The 15,808-nt window shown below is 38.0% G+C and overlaps 1 protein-coding gene across 1 annotated transcript in view; it reads left to right on the forward strand.

Annotated features, from left to right (window-relative positions):
• The window catches only part of PFD1 (PREFOLDIN 1), a 117,241-nt gene that overhangs the window by 66,226 nt on the left and 35,207 nt on the right, over positions 1-15,808 (forward strand). The window contains 1 exon segment of the mRNA XM_089374164.1: positions 3,141-3,194. Within this exon segment, the coding sequence (XP_089230290.1) occupies positions 3,141-3,194 (54 nt within the window).

The raw sequence follows: 15,808 nt of genomic DNA on the forward strand, positions 1-15,808 counted from the left end.
TATATATATATATATATATTTATATATATATATATATATATATATATATCTATATATGACAAAATAATAGAAAATTCAAAATTTTGTTAAGATACTGCCCAAAATAGGATTAGAAGCTATGCCTTTCTGACTGCTACAGGACTGTACCCTAGTGCTATCATAAACGCTGACATACTTATGAAATCCATTTTTAGAATAGGCTGTAGCCATCCGTTTTCAGAATAGGTTGTAGCCTGTAAGTTATGCCTAAGATTGATTACAATTGATTAGATGACTTCAGTAGTCAAATCTTTGGACTGTAATCATGCTCGAGTCCTAATGGTTAACGAGGGAACCAAAGAAGCCCATTAACTAAATTGTCGCTGTCATTATTTGAATTTGTTAGTTTGTCAAGGAGACTATCTAATTCCCATGGGAGACTATTTGTGTTGTTGACTTTATGAGGGAGTGGACAACCTCTATATATAGAGGACTGTCCCTCCTCTAGGCCGACATTAGGCCGACATTCTGTCTTTAGGCCGACTTGACCATATCTTCCTTATTTTCACTGTTTTGCTTCTTTTGGAGGACATTGCTGCATGGAGAGGACTTGCACTTGTCTTGGAGGTTTTCCTTTGACCTTATACATAGTGTAACATGCCCTCTAAGGGTCTTCTATAAATACATTGACCTTTTGACTTCCTAGAAGCACTTAACCATGTGCTTGACCTACTTCAATCAGCAAGAAACTCATCGACAAATATAAAAATAATATTTCTTTTCTTGAATAAATACAAATATCAAAAGTACATTTATGAAGACCGAACCTAGTTGCACTTTCTTCAACAATAACAACTGATATTTTATCCAAATTCATAATTTCAACAAAGTCACTGATAGAACTTCATGACAAAGATATTCTGGGTAATCATAAATGGCACAACTCTCAATATTTAAGGAAAATACATAGCAGAAAATATAACTTGGCACCTGGTATATATTGGTTGCTAGCAGAGAGATAATACTTCAACTCGTGATATAGGGACATACACTGCTCAGATATGGCAGAGAGAAAGAGCCACGTTGGATACTATGCCATACCACTGTTGTACACTGTCCAATATAGTCTCTGAAAGCTACAACACATGCACATAGTCCCATAAAGGCTTGTTTAGTGGGCTTAGTGACTTGTCTTTCCTTCACTACAATGAGAACGTGCTACACAACTAGTCAAATGGTGGGGACTTGGTCTAGTCAGGCCGCAAACTCTTTAACTCTCAAATCGTGCCCAACAAAGGAAATTAATGCACTCGGCCTTACTCAACCAACACACTCAACCAATATAACAAAAAATGACCACCAACTTAAAGTTTACACACGACCAGTTAAAAAGAGGGAACTTGGTCCAATCTTTATTATGGAAACTTGCCTCTGTGAACAGTAATCTCGGTCCAACAAGAAGTATGTAACTCGAACTCCTGGAAATGAGGGAGTTTTTTCCTCAAAACTTCGACTCATTGAGGGAATGAATAACTTGTTCTCCAAAATAAGGAAGCTCATGCCTTTATGACCAGAACTCTCCCATGAGGCTTATTCCTCAAACATGTCCTCCTTTCAGATAGCTTGAGTGGCAAAATGAGAGGAAATCGACATCTAACAACAGTAATCAAATCTCAGACCTGGGATTGAATCTTTGGCTCCATGATTTTGTCTCCAACCTGTAAGATGATAAATGAAGAGCAATAAATTAGAGATTCAACTGATAGTACCTCTTCTAGCCCATATGTCTAGAAAATATTTTTCTCCTTTGAATTTTGACGATGAAATCTGAGTGATTTCACTGCTTGGACTGGCTAGAGTGTCAAGTTTCAACATTGAAACCAACTATGGCGGCTAGGGTTTTCAAACCCTAAACTTCTCCTCAAGAAATTCTCCAAGAGATTTTTCTCCAAAAACACGAATGCATGAATGAGGAGAGTCTCCTCATTTTCCTTCTTTTATAAACCTATGGTCACCATTTTACCAAATCAACTTTTATAAAGTCACTTATATTTCATTTTATAAAGTTAAAGTGACTTTTCACTTGCTTAAGAAATGTCACTTTTTCTTCTCTTTAGACTTTATAATGTTTTACTTAGGCAAATTAAGTCCCCTTTATTAGCCTATGGAAACCACATTAGGCTAGCGGATGTCGTCATAAGCTTCCTAAGTGGTCAGGGACATTACAAGCATGGTGACTATATCACATAGGCTACCTCTCATTCTTTACTCTTCCTTCAACCTGTCAAGCTCCGATTCAATGCTTAATTTATTATGTTTTTTTCCAATCCTTTAAAATGAAAAGCTACTTGCCTCAATTGAATACTCTCAATGATTCAATTTTTAATTTATTATGTTTTTTTCCGAACCTTTAAAATGAGAAACTACTTGCCTCATACTCTTCTCAATGCACTGGAGGATGTAAATAACACATTTGATTCCCTTAATTTTTGTCACCATAACAATATTTGTCTTTGTTGATTTTTTTGACCTTCCTAGAACATGGTGTTAGGCTCCTTTGTCTATCACCATGCATAATTTTATGTGGGTGCATAAAGCAGTAAGTTAACAACATATTTTGAGAGAATAATAATTGTCACATGTTATTGTTGCAGTGATTACATCTGTAGGGGCTTGAGGTAGGGTATCTAACATACAAATACTACTCTCTCAAATCAATCATTCACTGCTACATTATTATATAGCATCCTAGGTTGTAATTGTTTAACCAACACGTCAATGTTACATTGGTATATATCTATCAATCACTGTCATCAGTGTGAACTAACGTTACGTTTGCATAATATAAATTATACATTAGTGCTAGGGTGGAGTTCTCTATTTGCTCCTCCAATGATAATCAGGCGTGTGCTTTTATGACATTACAGATTTGGTGTTTCTGCTCTTTATTTTTAGTTTTAGTATGACTATTCTTTCTGAAATATTATCCTGTATAGGTTTCATAGGGATTTGGATGGAAGTTTCTTATAAATTAAACTCTAAAATTGTAAAAAGAGATTTGGAGTACACATTCTTCATTTTGCAGACACACAATGTTATAACATTTTCTTTCTATATATTATTTCTAATGCATTATTCTTGACTAATTGTGGATTTCATAGGCATTTGTTGAACTGCAAGGTCGGATGATTGAAACATCAAGCAAACTTAAACAGGTGAGTTGAAAAAGTCTGTACTTTTGTGGGGATTTTTCCTAATTTTTTTTTTTTGGCTTTCTGAAATTTAGAATATATAATAAATTTTCTGGACCTTAGTTGTTGACAAAATTTTACTGGTATTTCCTTTTGGTTTAAGGTCACAATCGTCTAAGCTATTAACACGATATGCGTGTAGACTGATGAAGCTTTTCTCCTTAGGCCTTAAAATAACTTTTGAACATAACTGGGAGTTGTTTATTGTTTGCAGAGTCTGATATAAATTTAAAACTTTCAGCAAGTGAGATTTTATCTGTAAAATCTCATTTTTTTTTATTAGAACAGGCAACAAGCCTCATAATAAAGTAACTAAAAGGACCTTGGTTAAAGGCTGTGACATGTACTGATTCCCAATCTATGATAAGTGCTCTCTAGGAGATCAAAGGTTATTGCTTCTTCTATAGATTTCAGTGACAATTCTGGGCCAACACTAGAAGTCCATTGAGATTCACACCCTGTACTATAGAAACGGGCACGGCAATGAACCACCATTTTGACTCCTTATACTACAGAAACACTTCCTTTTTGTCACAAATACATTCCAATTTTTCCCTTTTTCCGTTAAATTTTCCCTTGCCTACCATAATTTTGTTCCAGGTACACATTTGCCATTTGCTCCCTTTATTTTTTATTTTTTAATCTTTATAGTTAGAGCTAATATGTGTTTTGGAGATTGTTTAGATTGTTATACCTATATATGCAATTACACTTTGATCCTGAAGGACTTATGCTAACCTAAGATTCCTATGAGAATGATTATACAGTACAGGTTAACATAAACTAGTCCTGGTCTACATTTGCACAATGGAGAGCCTTTAAATCCTATTTCTGAAGAAATGGTTCTCCTGCCATGATGGATAGATGCAAACAAGTGTTTAACAGCAGAGCGAGCTGGGGATCTCATGAGCCTGGCTACAGTTATGCATCCACGTGCTCGAAGGTTAATGCTACAGGATTCCACAGGCCAAACAGGGATTGTATAACTGTGACACTGACTGGAGGAACCCATGTCCCGTGGTTGCTGCATATTTTAAAGGATGTAGAGGAATTTTGATAGTTTAGTTAGACAGGGACTGCACGAGGAAATCACTATTGAAACTGACTCTCTCAGAACCTATCAAAAGGATTGTTATGTTTTTAGCTTTATGTTGTTTAAGCTAGTCCTAGATTTTGAGGAGCCTGTTGCTCTATGGAGTAGACAGGCCAAGGATAAGACATAAATAATAAATTATCATAATAATAATTCATTAAATAATAATTAGTTACCGAAGAGGAATGTCTAAAAGGACATGACCGTTCATGAAAGGGCACCTGCCTAGGTATATAAGTGGGCCCTCATTTGAAATCATATCATCTCATATCTCTTGTACATTCAAACATTTCTATATAAATACTACTTGTCCTATAATGGATATTTACATATTTCAGATATTTTGAATATTTCCGCTGTGTATACTAACCCTGCTCATTACATTGGTATTAGAGTTGTGTTCTCCAATCCCGGCCAAACCCAAAAAAAACTCAAACCAACAAAATACAAAGTTTAATTTAAAAAAACAAATCAACAAAATAAAAAATACTTGCGGCTGAGCAATTCACATTTGGCTGCTAATCTTCCCCGCCCTTTAGCATTAACGTGTGATAAGATCAACTCATTTACAACTAGCACTTAGAATATGAAGCATCGTGTTTGTTGATGTGAGTAGCATTGAAAGGTCTTCTACAATTGCTTGGTGTCGTAGCATGAGGAAGAGATTGTTTGCCTGTTCTAACGATTTATGTCTTCTTTCCTAATTATTGTGGATTATTGGATTATTTTCTAAAGATAAATAATTTAATTATTTAAGTGACTTAGAAATAATCTGTTAAATTTAGATAACAATGTTATGTTCTATGCTTAGCACAATTACTTCAATGTACTTTTAAGCAACCCAATGACAATTTCCAATTTAGTTTCCAATAGCAATCACATTAACCATAAATCACATTGACAATAACTGTAGATAGAACATCAAATAAAAATGCCAAGGATAAGACATAAATAATAAATTATCATAATAACTGTAGATAGAACATCAAATAAAAATGCAGAAGACAAGCCAAGACAAGAGGACACCAGGTTTGGTGGATGTTAGGGAAAAACCCCATTGCGGGAAAACCCTTTGTCGATTCTTCTTATTATTATATCAAATGTTCAACAAAATTCTTCTTATTATTTTATCAAATGTTCAACAAAGAGAGAGCAGAAAAGTCAAAATTGACTTGCCAAATCAAAGTCAAAACAATTTTGTCAAATCTGTAGTCAACTGCAGTCAAATTTACCCCTAAGCGGAAAGTCAAAGATGGTCAACACAACAACAATTTTTCCTCTTTGGAGCTTGGTCATACCCAGTCAAACTCGGCCTGATAAGGTGGTCAAAGTCAGCCCAAAACAGTTTTGAAAACTGTGATCAAACTTGGACAACTTTGCGATCAGGTCTACGGTCAACCCTGCAGTCAAAGTGCCCAGAAATTCTTGGTTCTTGTGCCAAATTGTACGGCTTGTCAAAAATGAAAATTTCTCGCAAAAATCGCAGTCAAAGGATGAGTCAAAGTGCTCGGTCAACACTGGTCAAACTCCTGCAACAGTCCTGAAATTTGGCTCTGCAATTTGCCCAGAGAATTCGTCCTTTTGCCACGTGTGTGAGAGAGAAGATCTGCCGAATAGCTGTATGAACCAATGAGAGAAGGAGAGAGAAGAAATGTGTGTGATGATGATGCCAAATGAGGTGAGAGGGCACTTGTATTTATACAAGTCATTGAGGGTGAAGAGTCACATCTATTGGACTTCATGAGGCTACGTGATGATGTGGCCGACCTGAACAATTTGCACATGTGTGGGCATAAATTCAAAAATACACTTCTACTTGTCCAAATTGGTTGATCTTTATATCAATATTGGTCCTCTCGAAAAGAGGAATTTAATGCAATCATCATCTCCATCAAATGAGCTGTCCCAAGGTGGAATTTGGCCCTAGTTGCCAATTCTAACATAATCTCAACCATTGATCTTCAAGATGTTTCTAGAAGGAAGATTCAAGATGTTTCTAGAGGGGAGATTGGGGTTAGAGATTTGGAATTAATGAAGATTATAAATGGAGGCTAACGATGGAGGTGAAGACACAACAGAGAGCATAAGTGTGTGAGCGAGTCATCACAAGAGTGAGTGTTTTTCTCTACAGTGCGAGTGGCTCAGTGACCAATGCGCAGAGGAGGAGAAGTGCAAGTAGATTTGAGTGAATCTAGGAGGGCCGAGTTGGAGAGGATTGTAGAGCCGAGTTGCTAGAAGGAGATCGATTTTGTCTGGAGGAGGTAGAGTTGCTGGAGTTTTTCCAGTGCGCATTAGTGGCAAGGCACAGATTGAGTTCCAGGAGGGTGCAAATATGATTCTTGGAGGCTCATTTTTTTAGAGTGATTTGATCTTGAGGTAGATTTCCTTGAGGCCGATTACCTGGGATGAATTAACTCTGAGGGAGGTAAGTTGCAAATTCCAGATTGTATTTTTCCTTGTATCTCTGCAGGTCGAGAAACCTAGATTTTCCAGATAATGAAATGATGGAGAATTGTTTGTGGGTTAATTAATTTTGCAATGTTTGATTGATCTCTCTGGTTTATTTCCACTGCATATTTTTAATTCTAGAAGTTAAAGATACCATTGATTTTAATTTTCAGTGATTCAATTATTATTTGGGTAAATAAATAATAAACTGAGGATAAATTAAATTGCCATGTGAAAATAAATTTGGTTGATATTAGAAATTTAATAGTGTTGAGTTACGAATATAACCTTCATACGTTGTAACATATGAGGTGCCATTGGCGAATTCAGACAATGGGAATGTTCTTGATCCTTTTGATTTTTGCTCATAACAGAATATTAAATTATCTTTTCATTGCATGGTGTGAATTAGATTAGATTATGTATAATTGGCATTGATTTAGATAGAGCCCTTTCTTTGTTCATATTGCACATGGTGCCTCACAAGTCTAAACACATCCCTGTTCGATAAATTACGTGATTGTGTCCATATGAGCTCTTCCTAGTTTTAGGAAAAACACATAGAAACACCACCACACAAATTCATTTTTTAGGGTGTTCGCTTTATATCTGTTTTATGATATAACTGAGTCTATGTAAGACTATTGAATTTAATCCAAGTTTGAACAAAAGATAATAAAAATTGTCAAGAATTGATGTCACTTGTCCATTGTATACCTCATCAAAATATAATTGGCTATCGTGAGAATTTTCAAGGGCATCTTATCTATAATGCCACCTCGGGCGAAGTGATTGAACATTGCGTTGCTATCTTTGATCAACCTTTCCTCATGGTCCACCAAGATCTATTTCATCAACTTCTTTTTGATGATGATTTCAATGAAGGCTCTTCACATGTATCCATGAATCATATCACTTCCCCTCTTGATATGTCGCTTGTTGATGATTTCCAGCTAGTTGTGGTGGACATCTCCTCATCTCCATTTGATGTTGGTCCACCTATATGTACCCTGCAATTTGTGGGACAATTTGATAGCCCCCCCTATTTGGTCCCTACTCTCTCTTGAATATATCTTCTAATCCACTATCTTCATGTGACATTACTGTTGAAATTTGGGTAGCTCAACAGGTATTTTTGAGATAAGAAAATCCACAAAATGGAGTTTGTTGGGAAAAGTACTCAAGTGTTGGGGGTTTGGAACCAAATTTGTGGCACCTATTAGAGAGCTATAAATATAGGCCAAGGGAGAGGCCTAGTCATACAATGAGAAGGACTTGTTGCCGCCTGTCACGCACACATAAGTTCATCAGAAAATCCCTTAACCCCACAAGGTGTGGTTGGTGGAAAATTAAAGAGATGGGGCTGTCACCTATTCCCAACTCTCTTCGTTTAAGCTCTCTCCTAGGTCAACTAAGGGGGTGGTCCCTAAATGGAAAACTAAGTTAGAAGGTTTCTAGGAGATGTTAAATTAGGATCACTTTTAAGACTGTGAGCAAATATAATGTGAGCAATATGAAATAAAAAGAACTTCAATAACCATCAACACATGAGATAATGATAAGCATATATAAAACCAGTGCCTTCAAATATTGCTTTAAGAATAACTAATACTTGCTCAAAATAAAATGAAGTGTTTCAAATTGAAACACAACCAATCTTGTAAATCAAACAAAAGATGTTAGCAAGATATGATATCAATGCAAGATATAAAATATGTTTTCAAGAAATGCTTTTAAAATATATGATCATTCACAAATTCAAAGCATGCAAGGAAGCAAATATGGAAATGTCTTGCAAAAGGAAACAAGTTAGAACTTTATTTGCAAAAATAAATGAGACGATACTTGCCCAAATAAAGTATTCAATTCAACATATTCATCAATAACAAGTACATGGATGCTTTGCAAGTAAAATGTATTGGCATGAAATGCACCTAAACTAGAGTTTGATGCAATTATCTTCGTTACTTTTAACCTAAATCCCTATTTTAGATGTGACGTTTCTTTTGACTACTTTGAAACAAGTATCTTATATAGGTGGTTGTGGAAGGGCTTCAAGAGAAAGACATCAACAACTATATTAATGATACCTTCCTTGGATTACCCAACACACCCGATGCCTCCGACGCTGTAGAGATTGTGGCTCTGACGACTGCAAGGTCATTGTCATAACCACATAAGAGGGTCTATGTCCCTCAAGTTGATGAAAGAAAGAGGTCCCTAAAAATGTCTTTGAACCAAACTTATACTTAGAGGTAAATTAATTAAAAAATGCAATTATATTAAAATGCCCAATACGCTATGCAAGTAAGATTACAAGTGCTTTGTAAAAAATGGAAATGATTTAAGTAAATATGCTCAACAAGATAACTTGGATAGTTGTACCAAGTTAAAAAAACTTCCTAGGGTAAACTCACTTGATGACAAAGTCCCAAGCTACCTAGGCTTGTTACTTAACTCAAACTCATCATACTAGCATCACTTTACATCATCCCCGTAGGGCTTGTGGAATCTGGGTATAATAGAAGAAGATGAGAAGAAGAAGTAGAGTTGAAAAACTCTAGTGATATGATGATCCCTGATGGTACAAGCAACCTTTGGTACATCCTTGGGCATGGAGTCTTCATAAAATCTTCAAGTGCCACTCCAGTGATCAATACGACTTAATTGGTTGCGAGAGTCTACCCTAAGAGAGTCGCAATTCTCCAAGAGAGGCTGAGTTTGGCGAGTTCTCTCTACTGGAGAAGAGGCTGAGTTAGGGTTCTTGGTCAAGAAGCTATCCAAGAGTCTGTTTGAAGGCTAAGTTTCTTTAAGGGTAGGTCTGTGTTTTTGTTGGAGAAGTCTGAGCCCTAAAAGAGGGCTAGACTGTGCCTTATTTAGGTCTCAGAGAAGAGAGGCCACCTATATGCTGGTGGAAGGGCACTCATGCTTGGATAGAGTTGAAACAGGTCGGGCTGAGGGGTTAAGAGGCTGGCCGAAGGCTGACTTTGCCCTAGGAGTAGGGCTGAAGTGTGATTAAGGTAGGTCGAGGTCCTCAGGGATAGGAAACAGGTTGGTTGAGAGGTATCTAAGGAGGGATGAGGTTGATAAGTGTTGCACTGTGGTTGCATATGGGCTGAATTGAACCCTAGAGAAGCAAACTGAGGCTGTTGACAACTAGAACAAGGTTGCTAAGGAAGGTTGAACTGTGGTTGAGTAAAACAACATGGTAAGGGAGTAGATCAAGGGCTACAATGAAGTCTGTTAGGCAAAAGGAAGAGGCTAACAACAAGGTGACAAAAGGTCGTTATGATTAATGGACTAAAAAAGAAGTTTGCTGAAGGCTACAACTATTGGATAGAGGTTTAAAAGGAGTTGATCTCTGTGGATAAAAGTTTGTGGCAATGAAGGAAAGGTGCTACAACAAGGACAACATGAGCACTAGTGTATCGTGGGCTAAAAGGAGCAAGCCCATGTGGGTTTTGTATTCTCCTGATTGTATTTTATATTTGTGTAGATGAGGACCTAATGGACTAGGCCTTAGCCTTAGGGTTTCAGTCAAAGGACAAACTATGTATTATAGCATTGTATCAGGGTTTGTAAAGGGCCATGATCCCTGGTATGGGAGCGCTAAGATTTTCTTGTTGATGGACTAATGAGAAATGTGATTTGGGCCATATTTCTTGTGTACTATTATTGATTTTCCTTGTTATATTCTGTTATGCAATGTGCTCCATAGTTGAGCATCGCTAGTGTGTTTATGTGCTTGGTTAAGTCATAGACCAAACCTAGGGTGTGTGGAAATTTCAACATGGTATCAAAGCTACTTTGAAGGGTAACTAGATCAAAGTGTGCATAGAATCAACTTTAGGAGAGAGTTGTGAAATTGTTGCATGAAGCAACAATGTTGCCAACTCACAATTGGCTAGACATGGAGCAGAAAGTTCAGCAAAGAACATGGAGATATGGTCTTGACCAGTGTTGTTAAAATCGCGATTTTATTGCGATTTTATCGGAAAAGCGCGATTTTTTCATTTACCCGATCAAATCGCGATTTTTATGCGTAAAAATCGCCACTTTTTTTTTATAACGATTTTTATCGAAAAAATCGCGAGTTTTTGAAAATATCGTTTTTTCGAAAAAATCGCGATTTTTAGTGAAAAAAATCGTGGAGGGCGCGGGCAGCGGGGTTTTATATGGCAAATTCGATTTTTTTTTAATTCATTGTGCTGTCGCCGCGCGGAGGAGGAGGAGAAGAGGTGAGGGAGAGGAGCTGAAGGGTTTCCGTCGGATTTGGGAGCGAATCGAAGCATTTTTAAGAGGAATCCAAGCCAAGATCACCAATTTGTCCATAAAAGAGGTATGTAGATTAATTTTTTTTGGTTTTGCTTCTATAAAAACTTTGGTTTTCATTGTTTTTAAAGAATTTTTTGAAATTTTTCATTGATTTGGGATGGGTAATTTGTTATGACTATGAGAACCAATTTTTTATTTTTATTTTCTCATTTTTTTTAAACATTGTTTATTTTTTTTGAATTTTCATTGTTTTTTGGCATTTGGTTGGGTAACTTGGGTTTAGAAATTGGGATTTTGGAAATAATTAGCTTGTAATTTTGCAAATGCTAAATTGTAATTTGTAATTTTGTATTATCATTTATGTAATCCTAAATTCCTATTTCCTAATCCTTATTTTTCCATAGGTTTGCAAATTCAAAATTCAAAAACAAACATGCCAAGGAAATTGGATCCTTTCTGGGAATATGGTGACCCTAAAACTCCGAATGATAGACAAAACTTGTATTGCAAGTTGTGTGGAAAGGAAATATTCGGGGGGTGTACAGGTTGAAGTTCCACCTTGCACAAATCCCTGGACGTGATGTGGGGCCCTGTCTAAAGACAAATGCTGAAATTATCCAAAAAGCCATGAGAGCATTGGGAGAATTAGAGCACACTAGAGAGGCCAAAGAAGAACTCAAAAGGCAACTAAAAAGGTCAGCTGAAGGAAGTGGGCCAAGTGGCACTGGTTCTACTGCAACGTCAGTCAATCCGGTAGCTGCATCATCATATTTTGTTCCTCGAACCACACCTGGTTCACAACCAACTATTGGTTCAATGCTAAAAAGAACTGAAAAAGAAAAAGCTGACAAGTTGATGACAAAATTTCTCCTCTGGAGTGATATTCCTTTCAGCATTATAAGGAATAATCCATTTTTCCAACCTACTGTTGATGCTATTGCCAGTGTTGGCCCAGGGTACAAACTCCCTTCTCTTCATGATTTCAGAGGCCGGCTTCTTCAAGATGAAAAGCGTGACTGCACCCAAAGATTGGAGGATGTTAGGGCATCATGGGCACAAACAGGATGCACTGTTATGTCAGATGGTTGGACTGACCAAAAGGGGAGAACCCTTATAAACTTCTTGGTTAGTTGTCCCAAGGGGACTATGTTTATCAAATCTGTTGATGCAACTCATCAAATCAAAGATGCAAGAACTTTATGTGATTTGCTGGATGTGTTTATTTTGGAGGTGGGTGCAGAAAATGTTGTCCAAGTCATAACGGACAATGCTGCAAATTATGTTGCTGCTGGTAGAATGCTTATGGACAGGCATCCTGCTTTATTTTGGACACCTTGTGCTACCCATTGTATTGATTTGATGTTAGAGGACATTGGGAAAATTCCCTTTGTCAAAGAGGTTGTTGACTCATCAAAAAGCATCACAAAATTTATTTACAATCACACATCTGTGCTTAGCTTGATGAGAAAATGCACCAACAACAAAGAGTTGGTGCGCCCCGCCATTACACGGTTTGCGACGAGTTTCATATCTCTTCAATCCCTCTTGAATTCTATGTGGGATTTGAAGAGAATGTTTCTTTCAGAGGAGTGGCGTGCTTCGTCAATGAGCCGCAAACCAGAAGGAGAGGCCGTCTGCAGACTAGTTTCATACCAGGAAGACTTCTGGGCGGGAGTGCAGGAGGTGTGCGCTGTTACAGAACCTTTGGTAAAGGTTCTTCGGTTGGTTGATGGTGAGAAGCCTGCAATGGGCTATTTGTATGAAGCCATGGACAGGGCCAAAGAAGCCATTCGGTCCTACTATGATGACAAGGGAGATGATGGGTTCCAGAGACAACTCCTTCTATGGAACGTCATTGATGAGCGATGGAACAACACACTCCATCGTCCCATTCATGCTGCTGGGCTTTTCCTGAACCCTGCATTTTCTTATGCATGTGGGTTTAATTTTGATGTTGAGGTCGTGGAAGGATTATTAACCTGTGTCCAGAAGATGGTGAGATCTCCAGAAGAACGTATGGAGATCTCTAGACAAATTGAGCAATATAAGTTGTCAGGTGGCACATTTGGCTTTGAGATGGCTGTCATTGATAGGACGGTTAAAATGCCAGGTATTTTTTAGTTTGTAGTATGTACTTTGTAACTTTGTTTCAAATTTCATTGTTTTTTCAAATTCCATTTTTTTCTTATGTTTATTTAAAATTTTATTTGTAATTTTGTTGTAGACGCATGGTGGAAGATGTATGGTGGCAGAGTACCCCTTTTGCAAAATCTTGCCGTACGCATCCTCAGCCAAACATGCAGCTCCTCGGGATGTGAGCGCAATTGGAGTGTATTTGAAAAAATACACAACAAGAAGCGCAATAGGTTAACACTTAAACATTTAAAATATTGCAAATTTCCAAATAAATTTTTGAATTCATTAAAGTTTTAAACAATATTTTTTTTATAATATTAATTATTAATTATTAATTTATTATTTCATGAACTTTGTACAGGTTGGAGTCCCATAGACTTAATGACATGGTCTATGTCTACTACAATCTTCGATTGTGGGTGAAACAACTAGAGAAGACACCTGATACGGAAGCCATCTCATTGGATGGGATTGACACCACTGCTGAATGGAGGGTTGAGACCGAGAGGCCTCTCATGGATCCCACTGAGGATTGGTTAGTGCAGGATGAGGGGGAGGAGGAGGAGGAGGAGGAGGAGCAGGAGCAGGAGCAGGAGCAGGAGGAGGAGGAGTTGGAGGAGCAGGAGGAGGAGGAGTTGGAGGAGCAGGAGGAGGAGGTGACACCGCCTACTCGGGCTACCCGGGCTACCACTACCACCAGTAGAGGACGTGGTCTCCGTCCACCTCAGCCTCCTGTAGCTGCTACTACTAGTTCTTCAGCTTCTAGAGCACGTCAGACTCCACTGCCATTTCCACCACCACAGGCACCAGCTTCTACATCTAGAGGGAAAGAGAAAGTTGTGCCATTTTCTCGCAAGAGGGGCAGAGGAAATCAATAGGATTAGACTTTCATTTTATTGTATATGACATTATGACATGATGAGATACATTATCATATTTTTTGTTGATATTTTGAGGCTGAGTTGGACTTGGGACTCAGGACTTACTATTCAGGACATGATTCAATGTTATGTGTGATTTTAGCGCTAGAAATGATATTAAACATCTTATATATTAGTTTTTTTATCATATTTATGTGTCAATGTATTTATTTTATGTTGTAGATGGTTTAGATATTAAAAAAATTGAAAAAAAAATGAATATTTTTGTGCCAAACGATTTTTTCCCGCTTTTTTCCGATTTTTTCCCCATTTTAACGATTTTTTCCGCTTTTTTCCCGGCGCCGATTAAATCCCGATCGCGATGTGTGCAACACTGGTCTTGACTGGTTTGGTGATGAGATAGGATGGGAGTTCTGGTGGAGAACTTGGTGCACAATAGTAGGATGTGTGGCAAGTTGATGATGGACTTCCATTGACTTGTCAAAGTATGTTGAGATTGCTTAGGTGCGTTGGCAAGGAGTGCTTTAGCATGGATGAGGTAGCTTCTTATGGATGGCAGGTTGATTCTGAGATAGTATCTTCATTAGGTTGCGGAGTTGCACATTCGACAATGGAATCATGTGCATATGAGGTATTTTACCTAGGAGGATGAGGACACTTGCAAAGTTGAGTTATGGTTGCTAGGCCTAGTGTTCAACCACAACTAGGCACTGACCTTGAAAGGACACAAGTTCAGTTGCCACACTTTCCAAGAAGGAAAGCGAAGTGAGCCAAGGGAGGTTGTGTAGTCTCAAAGGGAGACTGCAAAGGAGAGTCAACTGCCTAGTGGAAGTCTAACCTTCAAGGTTCAAGCGAGAGAGTGGAGTTAGCCCATGCAAGGACAATGATGGTGGTGTAAGAAAAATCGTAGACCATGCGAAGAGAGTCATGGATCACACAAGGAAAAGTCGTGGTACATGTGAGGACAGTCATGCACCTTGTAAGATAAGTCTTGATTAAGCACAAAGAAGACATGGCGCAAGCGAGGAGAGTCCTGGCCATGTAAGAGAAAATCATGGCTCATGCAAGGAAGTCATGGGCATGCAAGGAAAGTCATGGAGCTGGAGATTTCTAGGAGGACATGGAGATAAATTCCTCTGTAAGAGGGAGTGTTGAAATTTGGATAGCTCGAAAGGTATTTCCGAGAGAAGAAAACCCACAAAAATACTTTGTTGGGAAAAGTACCCAAGTGTTGGGTTTTGGACCCAAAGTTGTGGGCTTGGAACCCAAGATAATCAATTTTATATTCTAATTTATTTAGAAGGGTCTCTTGAAGGATTAAGAGGGTTCCTAAGGGACCTATTAAAGAGCCAAAAATATAGGCCAAAGGAGAGGCCTAGTCACACAATGAGAAGGACTTCATTGGTTATGAAGATCTTCCCTAAGAGAGCCACAACTCTCCAAGAGAGGATGAGTTTGGAGAGTTTTGTTTGTTGGAGAAGAGGCTGAGTTAGGGTTTCTGGTCAAGAAGCTATCCAAACTCAGTTTAAAGGCCGAGTTTCTGTAAGGGTAGGTCTATGTATTTGCTGGAGAAGTTCGAGCGCTAGAAGAGGGTTGGATTTTGCCTTATTTAGGCCATAAAGAGTGAGAGACCACTCATAGGCTAGTATAAGGGCACTCATACTTGGATAAAGTTGAAACAAGTCAGGCTGAGGGGATAAGAGGCTCTCTACAGGCTGACTTTGCCTTAGGAGCAAGGCTGAAGT

This window comes from Pinus tabuliformis, chromosome 8, assembly GCF_031772625.1.
Source record: "Pinus tabuliformis cultivar Carrire ecotype Pingquan chromosome 8, CPIR1, whole genome shotgun sequence".
Taxonomy (NCBI): Eukaryota; Viridiplantae; Streptophyta; class Pinopsida; order Pinales; family Pinaceae; genus Pinus; species Pinus tabuliformis.